At 35.7% G+C, this 12,728-nt stretch overlaps 1 protein-coding gene and 1 pseudogene across 1 annotated transcript; one reads left to right on the forward strand and one right to left on the reverse strand.

Annotated features, from left to right (window-relative positions):
- Positions 1-3,311: 3,311 nt before the first annotated feature.
- Positions 3,312-4,497, reverse strand: LOC111400620. Its single transcript, XM_023028022.1, has 3 exons — positions 4,280-4,497; positions 3,623-4,169; positions 3,312-3,512 (listed from the first exon to the last, which is right to left on the reverse strand). Exons 1-3 carry the CDS (start codon positions 4,495-4,497, stop codon positions 3,312-3,314), a joined length of 966 nt encoding a protein of 321 aa, XP_022883790.1.
- Positions 4,498-9,047: 4,550 nt separating this feature from the next.
- LOC111400621 lies at positions 9,048-12,470 on the forward strand (annotated as a pseudogene).
- Positions 12,471-12,728: the final 258 nt, after the last annotated feature.

Raw genomic sequence — 12,728 nt, forward strand, 5'->3', positions numbered from 1 at the left:
CGTTCTCTTCTCCCTTTGAATCTCTATTTGGCGTTGTGTTCTCCCTTTTGAATCTCTTCCCCTTTTTCTCAATAAGTGTTCTTGCCTCTAGAATATGTGTGGAACCCCTTTAAAGTGTGAGAAATCTCGTATTTATAGGTCCCTTGCCGTGTTGGAAGAATATGGTTTTCATATGGACTCAAAAAGGGGCTAAAATTGCGCCCTAATGCATCTGGGATGCAACGCCTGGAATGCGGCGTCGCAGCGCAGCGTCAAAAAATAGGTGGTGGCACTATAGCGCCATGGCGCCACCTCTCCGAATCTCCTGGTGCCGCAGCGCCCTGAAGTGGCGTCGGGGCGCCACTTTTTGAACAGACAGTACACACCTCTTTCAATTTTTTAGCATAACTTTCTCTTCCAATATCCAATTGAGGCGATTCAAGATGCGTTGGAAAGCTCTCTCAAAGGGTTACAATTTTGCTTCAAACATAATTCTCCGATTGTTTTCTATGTCAAAAAGGGGTCTTAATATGAGCCTAAAATTTCGGAGCATTGCTTTTCGGTTGGAAATTGATTTATGATCATATTTTGCCTAAATTTAATCCCTTTGACATCTTTCTTCATCAAACTAACTCCCAACGCTCTTGAATCTTCATCTTGAGATTCGACACAACTTTTGAATAATTTCACTTTAGTCCCCGAACTTTGGATTTCATACAATTTAGCCATTTTCTCCAAGTTTGCCTACTTTTGCTTCTTTCCTTCAAATCCTTTTCCTTAAAATTTTTTACCTATTAAACATAAAATACAAACATTTAGGATATAATTTGTCGAAAGAACCATCAAATATTGCTATTTAAGGTACCGAATAAGTGTATAAAATACAATTATCAAATACCCCAAAATTTAAACATTTGTTTGTCCTCAAACAAAACTATAAACTAAATAGCAGTAAATACACAATCATGCAAAAATATTTGGTTGGACAATCTAGCTTTTCATCTCAGGATTCAAGATTTACGTGTTAATTCCATAAACATACTTCAAAGTTACAACACCAAACTAATATTCACTCTTCCAATGCAAAATCGACGTGTGTGCATGAAGAATTAAGTAGACATTAATAAATTCACAAGTTGTTCCAATTCTCTCATCACTCGTAAGATTTACACACCCTCAAACTTGTTCTTTTTCACTCTTTTCCAATGTGTAATCTAAGGTTGAATATTTCATTATTATCCTCACCCTCTCGAGTTTAGGTGGATGTTACTAGTTGCAAGTCAACACTTCAGTGAACAGGGATTCTCCAATTATATGATTGTTTCGACCGCCACAACTCGACTAACTAATTATCTTTCATTGAAAGTCAATTTCCATCAAATAAGTGTTGGGCTTAACCAATGTCTTTAGTGCTATTGCTCTTTTCATGCACTTGCTTTTTCTTATTTTCACAATTATTTATTTATTTATTTATTATTAATTTGCATTCTCTCCATTAAACTTTCTAGATGACCCTTGTAGCAGGCTTAGGCCGATGACTCTCAAATCAAATGATTTTAGGGCACCAGGTTTTAAACACCCTTACAGGCTTACTGACTTGAGTCAAAAAGGGTTCGAAGAGAACCAATTTTTGTTTCAAGTGTAGCTTCATCTTTTATTGCCTTCTAAATGACCCATGTAGCGAGCTTTAGGCCGATGACTCCCAAGTCAGACAACTTTAGATCACCAGGTTTTAAGGTACCCTTATAGGCTTAATTACTCAAGTCATGAAGATTTCAAAGAGAAACTTTTAGATTTCAAAAGTATATGCCTTGATTAGTGCAATGTCCATTTTATACACTTATTCAAACAAACTAATCTCCAGCTTAAAACTTTCGCCTCGTTTTATCATGTTAGTCTAAGACAATCCACACAGAAATCTTCACACATAGAATCCATATTCACATCCGCATCTTCATACAACTGTAAAATCACCCCCCAACTGTGCTAAATTTGGTCTAAGGATAATTAATAATTTATGGTTTAGGTCAAGCATCTATGTCCAATTAAATCAACATATCTAACAAATGAATCAACTTGTTTCATCACAGTGTTAGACTCAATTCTAGTGTACGCATAATATCAAGTTTTGCAAGGTTAAGTTTCAATCAATCTAGCATGCATCCTATCCACAAGTTATAAATAAACTCCAAATCTCAAAGTAAAATGTAATTGTAAGCCAAAATATCCAACTCACTCAAAAAAATTTTAGGTGGGCAATTAAGCAATTAATAATACACCCCCAAACTTAAGCTAAACATTATCCTGAATGTGAAATTTAAAGGAAAATAAGGAGGCTTCCCTGAAATGTTCATATTGCCTATGATGTTGTGGTGCCTTGGTGTTGTATTTGATCGATTCTTCTTCAACATTCTCCCTCGAACTTGAGATTTGTCCCATTTTCTCCATGTCCATATTGGTTTGAGTGTTCCACGATGTCATGTTCCTGAAGAATTAAACTCATGGAACAAGAGTTACTTAGCTTAAACATCTAATAACCAACTTAATTATTTAAAGACCTATGGATAAAAAGGGGTATGGGTGATGATTTCTGCATAAACTATAAATTAAAATATCCTAGAACTTTGAAAACAAAATAAATAAAATAAAAGCTTGGGTTGTCTCCCAAGAAGCGCTTCTTTTAATTCATTAGCTTGATTTGTGCCGCTGATTTATCATAGTGGCTCAAACCAAGTTATTCCATCATTATATTTTGTGCAATTTTTATTTATGCAGCCCTTTTTTGCTCTCCATATTTTGATTTGTCCATTCTCATCTCTACCAAGAAGTTTCCTAAAATTTGGTTTCTAGTTCTGACAGCTTCATTGATCAGGTGGATCTTTTTTATCAATTCTACAGCAATCATTTTTATTAGGAGATTTCTCATATTGGATGTAAATATTGAATATCTCCTGCTTGTCTTCCACTCTCAAGATTAGTTCTTCCTTCTCCATATCAATAAGGGTTCATTCTGTTGCTAAGAATGGCCGACCTAATATAATTGGAATGTCTCAATCTTCTGGTATGTCCAATACAATGAAATTCACAGGAAATATTAAATTTCCTGCTTTTACGAGTACATCCTCAATTTTGCCACATGGCCTTGCGATTGTTCTATCAGCTATTTGTAGCGTTATTGATGTTGAGTTGACTTCACCTAGTCCCAATTTCCTATAAGCAGAATACGACATTAGATTGAGACTAGCACCAGTGTCACACAATTGAACAGGAATTTTCAATTGAAATTGGTAAAGTAAACTCCCTGGATCCTTCAATTTAGGAGGAAATTTTCTCTAGACTCTTGCACTACTTTCTTCAGTTAATGTCACAGTTTCAAATTTCGGAAGCTTTCTTTTCTTTGTCAACATCTCTTTCAAAAACTTTGTATAGCTTGAAATTTGTAGTATCACATCAATGAATGGAACATTGATCTGAAGCTTCTTGAGAACATTAAGGAATTTTTCATAATTTGTGTCTTGTTTGTTTTTCTTGAGCTTTTGAGGAAAGGGAATAGGAGGTGTATAAGTTTTGTCTAGACTTGGTGTTTTGGCAGCATTTCTATACTTTCTCCATTTTCATTTGTATTTGGTGCAAATTTTTCTACCCTTGTAGCTTCATCAATCACTTCCTGGTCATCTTTTCTTTTGGGTCTCTCTGTAGTGATCTCTGGCGATTGTACCTCGCTCTTTGTATTTATGACATGAATATTTTTCTCCATCAACTTCTTTCGAAGTCTTTGGGGAAACGAAAGTGGAGGTACATATGCTGTAACTTTCACGGGGACCCTCAGTAGATCGTTATCCACTATTTTAATTGTCATCACTTGTTCCTTAGGATTTATCATTGTATTGCTTGGCAAAGTCCCTTGTGGACGTTCTGCAAGTTGTTGAGCAATCTGACCAATTTGTGTCTCTAGTTTCTTGATAGATGCCTGCTGATTTTGAAAGTTCGTGTCAATTTGCTGGAACATCTTATCCACCTTCTGCAAATATTGTTGAAACATCTCCCCCAAACTTGGTCTTCTTTCTTGTTGGAAATTGTTCCCACATGAGTTGAAATTACAGGAGCTATTTTGAATAAAGTTTACTTGTTCCTCTGGAGAAATGCAACTCTCTGTAGCGTGATTTCTCCCACAATTCTCACATGTTGAACTGCCCATCATTGTATTTGCTCCATGTGTTTGCAATTTTACAAGTAACTCTACCGTTTTGTTAAAGATGCTATCTATGCATTAATAGATGTTGCGCAGTCTAATTCATACATTCCTGCTGCCTTTGGTGGTACCACTCTTTCTGAAGAGAACATTAAATGTATGGTGGAAATTAACTCAAATAGGTCCATGGTTTGTTGCCCTGATTTCCCAATGATTAATCCACCAGAAGAGGCATCAACTTGAGATTTTGACAGTGGCGTAAGTCCAGTGTAGAAGTACAGCACTTGGTTTCCTAGTGTGATTCCATGGTTTGAACATTTTCTCATCAGCTCATTAAATCTATTTCATGCCTCGTAATTGCTTTCTCTCTCTTTCTGTTGAAAAGTTTGAATTTCCAATCTGATTTTAGCTACTCTGGTTAGTGGGAAGAATTTGTTGCAGAATTTTCTGGTCAGTTCTTCCCATGTAGTAATGTTCCCATGAGGCTACGCAACTAACCACTCCAATGCGGTATATTTCAATGTAAATGAAAATAATCATAGTTTAATAGCATCTTCATTGACTCCCGGAGCATGGAAGTTCTGACAGTTCCTGAGAAATCTGGAGATATGAGTGTTCGGATTTTCATGAGGTAACCCGTAGAATTGGAGAGTATTGCTCATCAAGTTAATCCAATTTGGCCTGATCTGAAAGTTATTCACCTCAAAATTTGGATACACGATACTGGAGCGCATGGGTGTTGCTATAGGTGTCAGGAACATTGATACTGGCAAATCACCTTCATTTATTTCCCCTCGCTCACGCTGTTGTTCCGGTGGTGCCACCACTCTTACGGCCATTTGTCCAATCGACTGAATAGGGATCGGAATTTGTTAATTGTCAGCCATTTGATATTGCTGTTTTTGTTTATGTTCTTTGCGTCTTCGTCTGAAGGTACGTTCTATCTCCAAATCAAACGTTTCAAGATTGTCACCTTTGGCACGGAGCATACAACGAACACATTTTTTTGTAAATAAAAGAAAAATAAACAAATCAAATAATAGTTAAAAAAAATTAAGACTAAAAGAAATAGTCTCTGATAATGGCGTTAAAAACTTGTTGTCGATTTTATCTCGCGAGTAGACAGATCATAACAAGTAGTAAAGTAGACTTTTTGAATCCAAATTATCATATCCACGAGAACTATTTTCTAGCACGTAATTCAATTATTTCTTTAACTACTATTTGATGGAAATAGATTAAAAGTTGTATGATTTGAATGATTTGGATTTTAATCTAAATTCTAGAAAATAAATGAATGCTCACAACTTTTTTTCTCTTTTTTTTTTTTTTGTAAAATCAAATAATTAAAGGACGTTATGACAAAATAATTTCACCCATTGATCACCTTTATATCTCAAATTAAGACTCAATTCTAATGTAGTGTTCGGTCAAATTCTCCTATTGTATTCAATTTACCCATCTCGATTTTTCATTGAGTCTATTCAACTAATTAAATTCCATATCTCTATGCAAATTTAACTTAGTTAAACGATTTCTTTGTCCTAGGAATTCAATTATGACCGCAATAAATGGCATAGGTATCTCTACTTGTTATACCAATGTAATGAATTTTACTATATGGTCTAAATCCTAAACTCATATCTCTATTTGTAAAGGATTCACAAAATTCATCAACTTATTGATCAGATAATTTAATGCAATCAATCCATAGCAAAAATCAATGCATGGAAGAATTAAAGACCAAGAATCTTAATAAGAAATGGGTTACATTATTCACCCTAACAATAGATTTAGCTACGCATAATAAAAGAAGAGCACAAACAAATTGTTTTAGAATGCATCACCAGATTTTTAATAAGAGAATGTAGAAGAAAAAGTAGATCTTGCACCTAGAGTTCCTCCTTCTTCCAATTTATGCTTCACACGATGGATTCGGCGTTGTCTTCTCCCTTTGAATCTATATTTGGCGTTGTCTTCTCCCTTTAGAATCTCTCTCCCTTTTTCTCAATAAGTGTTCTTGCCTCTAGAATATGTGTGGAACCCCTTTAAAGTGTGAGAAATCTCGTATTTATAGGTCCCTTGCCGTGTTGGAAGATTAGGGTTTTCATATGGACTCAAAAACGGGCTGAAATTGTGCCCTAACGCATCTGGGATACGGCGCCTAGAATGCAGCGTCGCAGCGCCGTGTCAAAAAATGGGTGGTGACACTGTAGCGCCTCACGGTGCCACATCTCTGAATCTCCTGGCGCCGCAGTGCACCTTTTCGAACAGACAGTACACACCTCTTTCAATTTTTTAGCATAACTTTCTCTCCCAATATCCAATTGAGGCGATTCAAGATGCGTTAGAAAGCTCTCTCAAAGGGTTACAATTTTGCTTCAAACATAATTCTCCGATTCGATTGTTTTCTATGTTAAAAAGGGGTCTTAATGTGAACTTAAAATTCTGGAGCATAGCTTTTCGGTTGGAAATTGATTTGTGATCATATTTTGCCTAAATTTGATCCATTTGACATCTTTCTTCATCCAATTGACTTCCAACGCTCTTGAATCTTCATCTTGAGGTTCGACACAACTTTTGAATATTTTCACTTTAATCCCTGAACTTTGGATTTCATATAATTTAGCCATTTTCTCCTACTTTTGCTTCTTTCCTTCAAATCCTTTTCCTTTATAAAATTTTACCTATTAAACATAAAATACAAACATTGAGGATACAATTTTTCGAAAGAACCATCAAATATCACTATTTAAAGTACCGAATAAGTGTATAAAATACAATTATCAGTTGTATGTAGGTTTAATAGTAAACTAATTTTTATACAATCATGCTACAGTGATCGAAAATGGCTGACTGAGAGGGTGACAGACCCTCAAAATGACGGAGCCCATTTTCTATTTTGGATTTTTTAATTTACGTGGAACTCACGTGCATGTGAGAGGATGTCAACCATTTCTTCATCCATTTTCAGGCAAAGCAGTTTAATTGATTTTCATATTGTGGTGATAAGAGATCAAAACGATTGGCAATTTGCTGCCGGCTAGACGAAGACCTAGCTACTTTTGACATTCAAAGCAAGGTGATATTTTGATTGTTGTGGAGTTTAATTGTTAATTTGTAAAGTGAAGTTCCTGTTTGTGGATATTTGATGTGGGTACTAGGTCTGGGCAAAAAAATTGATCAAACCGAATCGATTCGGGTTGGTTCGAATCGATTTGACACAAGTAATTGATTTGGTTTAATTTTCGTTTAAAAAAAATCATGGTGGGCCGATTCAATCATAGTTTGAAGCCTCAAACTGTTGATAATCCCACCAACCTAACCCATTTAATGTTTATATTTTTTTTGAAAGAAAAATAAAAATCAAACAATAAGCTCTAATCTTTTAATAGTATCTTGATTCCTTCCAATCTATAATGTCGTCGGCAACTAATAGCACTGTGAATGTCCTTTTGCAAGCTCATTATATTATACTTAACCATTTTTTCCTACTCAGACAGTCAGGTTGCATAATGCATAAAAAATAACAAAATTCTTAAGTTTTCTGTTGATCCATGTCTATTTATCATATTTTATTTGTTAGTCAATAATTTTTATAATATAAATTTATTTTAATTATTGTAATCTAAGCAGGCACAAAACTTGGACATTTTTTTTAAAAATCCATTTTGGACAAAAAGTCAAAATCGACTAATCGAACCGAACCAAACCATCTTATAAAAAAATGGATGAAAATGAAAAGGATTCTAATTTTGTGTTATCACAACATTTTGTGTGTAGTCTCATCAAATTTTTTTGTGGAGCAAAATCATATAAATAATGTAAAGTAAAGAAACAAATGAAGAAAGGAAAGAGAATAAAAAATATAAAAAGGAAGCCCAGTAGAACTAAACGAGTAAATTTATTCAATGCTTACCCAACTTTATTTTACATTACTACTTGATCGCTAAATAGTAAAATATAACCCATTGATCACCCATCTATCCCATTGTTGTCCCATCCACAAGTCTCATGTCCATCACCCTCAACTAACGGAATGTACCACTATGGCGGATGAAAGTTTGAGGTGGCACATTACATGCATAAAATCGGACCACATGGCCAATTTTTCAGAAACTAACACTCCTCCTCCACCTCTTCGTTGCCGTTAGCTCCTCCCTTTCTCATCCGTCCACCATCAATGCCACTGTCAACTCCTTTGCCCATTCCACCTCTGCCCCAAAAAAAGAAACCAACTTTCAATCCATCAAAGCCGTGAAAAACCCTAAAAATTGTCCCAAAAAATTCGTCCCAAATCCATGAAGAATCCTAAAAATCATCCACAAAATCCCAACTGAAATCTTGAATTTCATCCTGAGAAGTTCGAATTAAAATATGCGAACCGTTGCTGGAATTGAGATCTTATTCAAAGAGAAATATATCAAATATCTAGAGTTTCTTTTTGTAGCACCATGGTTGAGAGTTTATCAAGGTGGGAGAACTTGTACTTGTCGAAAGTGCCTTTGCTCCGACTGGAAATTTCATGAAAATGCAGTCGCATTCCGCAAAATTCATCCAACTCTTAAACCCAAAATATAGTCGCATTCTAGAAAACTCATCGAGACGAATTACGATGTGGACACACATTAAAAAGGTTAAAGAGAATGCTCCAAAATAGTTAAGGATGAGATTGAAGAACAAACTAAATTTAGGCCATTCATGAGGACGGAAGAGAGAAGAAAGAGGAGTGGTGGTTGTAAAAATTAGCCCATTTTGGCCTAATTTCAAGTTTGTGATGTGCCATGTCGGAATTCTATCCGTCATGTGGCAAATTCCATTACTTGAGGTGACGAGATGATTGGAGTGTTGAATGGGTAAGCAATTGGATAGATTGATGAGCAATGGACTATCTTTTATCGTTCGGTGAGTAAGCAGAAATGTAGAGGAAAGTTGGATGAGCAATGATTAATTTTTTTTATTGGCTACTCTCCCCGCCACATCTCTATGCCATCCAATCAAGTACCACAAAACCTTAATCCTAACACTAGTTCCCTTGTTTATGAGTTTGTTCGGCTCTCATTAAATTAAATTTTATTTCTTTCTCTAATTTTCAATCACACAATCTTCTACAAAATAATATTACACATAAATAGAAATTTTTTTCTTCTTTCTCACTTACTTATTTTCACAAAAAAAAAAGTACCATTACATCCATTTTAATTTTAAAAAATGGGGTCAAAATGCTAATTCCGATTATGATTTTTCCAATCTGAAACGGCACAGGGATTCCAATGTGCTCGACGAAGACACGTATGTTGCGACGATCAAGAAAATTATAGAGCAAGACTTCTTCCCTGGCATCCCCAAGCTCCAGTATTGCCTCGACTGGCTCCAAGCCTTGCGCTTGCATGACCCCTTACTCATCCGCGACGCCCAGCTCAAGATTCTTGATCGTCGATGCCAACGAAAAGAATCTACCACCGATACTTCATTCAGGGTCGCAGGGCCACTACAGGTACTCCCGAATCCACCTTCTTCAGAAACACGTCAGTTACCCCTTCACTTTATAATCAGAACAAAGAAAGTTTTGTTAATGATGAGGGCAAAGCGGGAAATGGTGACGATGACGGAGAAGACAGTGTGGATACTTCTGTGAGTTTGGATGACTTCTTTAGGAAATACACCAGTGAGGACAATGATAGCATTTCGAGACATACAGAGAAAGTGAATAAGAAGAGGAAGAAGAAATATCAGTTTTTGTTGGAAGGTGAGGAAAGGGGAGATGATTCAGGGAATTTTTTTTTATTGGTAAATATAAACTTTATAGATTGAAACTTCATGTACAAGTACACCATCGGGTACCATGCGAACCAAACATCAAGAGTCAATTATGATTCAGGGAATTTGATCGAGGATGGGGATAAATGAGAGCAAATTACTACAGATGGGTATGGGACGTCTGATTAGCCTGTTAGTACTTTGGAAGGTTGGAAGTACACTGACAAGAATTTACTGATGTATCATTTGACTGATAGAGGGGAAGCTCCCTTGACCCCGAAGGAGAGAGCTATAAGGCTGAAGGGTTTGACAAAGAAGATAAATGCAAGTGTTATGCCTAGGTTCAATAAGCCTTAGACATAAATGCTTTTAATATATAATTAATGTAATTTAATGATAGATCTATTATTTAATTAATAGACAATTAAATTAAATAATAGAATTCGTAGATTCAAATCTTCGTAATTTGTTAATCACAAGAAGTTGTGATTGCGAGATACAAATTACATATGACTGAATCTTAAATCATCCATGGTCATAAGTAATAACGAGGTACGGATATCGTTATTACGGATAGACCATCATGTGTGGCATTTCTTACTTGTGAAGTAAGTAGCTGATCTCACAAGCTAAAATATTGTGACACTTAAATGGACACATTGATGTTTTGTTATAGAACAAAATATTGGAGACCCACCGAGAGATTTCACATGGATAACTATCTGAGAATCAGTGGTTAATCTCTAACGTTCGGTAGTGGAATTGGTACTTTGACTTGGGGTTGTCATGGTACCTTATATGAGGACAGTCATACTTTGGCGATGTTGGATGCTGCTCTGTCAAGGGCTGCTAATACGGTATCGTTCGGGTATGTCAAGAATCGTATGAAGGTTGTGAATGACCAATAGATGATTCGTCACTCTTAGATAGTAAAAGATTATGATCTGCGTTTCATTCAATTAAGTCGATAATGAAATCCTTAGCCAATGTGTACTCATAAGTCGAAAATGAGTTTTCGACTTATATTGACTTAATAGTGGAGTGAAAGATATGATCGATAATTGGGATTGACACACTTGTAATTGATCAGATCATATTGACGAAGAGATTATAGTTTCATGGTAAACGAACGAGTTTGATTTTGTCATACCACGTGACATTTCTCGTCACATGTATTACTTTGACACATTGCTAGATATTAATCTAGGACGGCGAGTGTGAATTTGTGATAAATTAAAAGGGTGTTTTAATTTATCAAATTTGATTAGGTCAAAATAATATTTCACGTCGTTAGGTATCATGATCGGGAACCTGATAGGTCGCACACAAAAGAGAATTGGAAGATTGCAATTCGTCAATTAATTAATTTAACAATCGTTGGATAAATTAATTGATTGGGTTGGTTATTTATATGCCCGAATTAATTAATTGGATTAATTAATTCATTGACCGGATTTAATTAAATGGATTAGTTAAATATTGCACTGAGTCAGGCTAAGCCTATTTGAGTTTATATAAATAACTGATTATGGTTTATAATTTGATAGAGAATTCATTATTCTTACTAACACAAAAAGAAAACCCTAATCCTGCAATCATGTTCTCTGTGTGGATCACCATCGGAGGCTGGACAGTTAGACAGTTGTGGAAGACAGATTCAAGTTGCTGAAACAAAGATATGGCAAAAGAGTTTGCAAATCTATAAAATGTATAATCTCTATCGTAGTTTCTATCTAAACACAAAGGTGATTTCTAGTGAGAATCGAAATCTATTGTTATTTTCCGTTGTACACGTTAAGTAGATTCCCAACAATAAAAAGATCTAACGCACGGTTTCATGGCAAAATGTTGGATGATAGTGCTTCACTGGACGAAGAAGATACTGTGGCAGTGCTTTATACACCTGTGGCTAGTGCTAATCCAGTTTTGGTGTCAAATAGAGACCGTGATAAGTTGCAGAAGTATGATTTGGAGGATTTGAGAACAAACTTCAAATAGATTTTATGTCAAATTCGAGAAAAAAGCTGATAATAGGTATAATTTTGTGAAGACGCCATCTCCAGCCCCAGGGGTTGATGAATCACCATTTATCACGTGGGGAGAAGTTGAAGGGACTCCATTGATGCTACAGACATAAGACACTCCCTTTGATATTGGGGGGTAATGGTGATGACCTCAGTTTAAATTTCCAATGCCACATTCGAGGGATTTAAAGGCTCATTCATTATCCAGGGATGTTGTAGGAAAACTCAGTGAGAGGTCTAAGATATTTCAAAAGTCTTCATTGTCTTCACCAGTCAGAAGGGAAAGTGCTGGTCTAAGTACACAAACTCTTTCATCTATTGCGCAAAAGTTTATGAAGAATTCAATTGCCAAATCTTCTCAATCTATTGATGAATCGCTGAGAGCAAGTTACCACAACTCAAGCCCTGGGTTGAGTACTCCTAAAAGTGGAAGAAGTTTGTCAAAGTTGGGAAGAGATGACAACATGACTTTTAGATCACCTTCTGTAAGAGAAGGCTCTAACCCTCCTTGGTAACTTGAAATTTGTATCTTTGTTTATTGGGCAGTTTTCCAGTGCATCAGAATTGATATAAGTATTTTATACCTCGTTTACCTTTTCATTGCTTGGTGTACTTGACAAAATGATTATAAGCTAATTAATAGGTCTATTTGCTATTAATGTTGGAGAATTTTATCGGGTTGGAACAGAAGTCACAAAACACGAACCGGCAATGACAAGAACTAGACAATCTCGAATTTGTATCAATGAATGGCTGGAACATGATATCGCTGT

The sequence above is a fragment of the Olea europaea genome, chromosome 10 (genome assembly GCF_002742605.1).
Source record: "Olea europaea var. sylvestris chromosome 10, O_europaea_v1, whole genome shotgun sequence".
Taxonomy (NCBI): domain Eukaryota; kingdom Viridiplantae; phylum Streptophyta; class Magnoliopsida; order Lamiales; family Oleaceae; genus Olea; species Olea europaea.

Excerpts from the sequence above, each read along its gene's own strand:
- LOC111400620 (XM_023028022.1), bottom strand. The coding sequence starts at position 4,497 with ATGAGAAAATGTTCAAACCATGGAATCACACTAGGAAACCAAGTGCTG. Across the intron at positions 4,170-4,279 it reads CCACCAAAGGCAGCAGGAAT|TTCAACATGTGAGAATTGTG; the intron begins GTATGAATTAGA and ends AATGATGGGCAG. Across the intron at positions 3,513-3,622 it reads TGATTGATGAAGCTACAAGG|CTCAAGAAAAACAAACAAGA; the intron begins GTAGAAAAATTT and ends TTTCCTCAAAAG.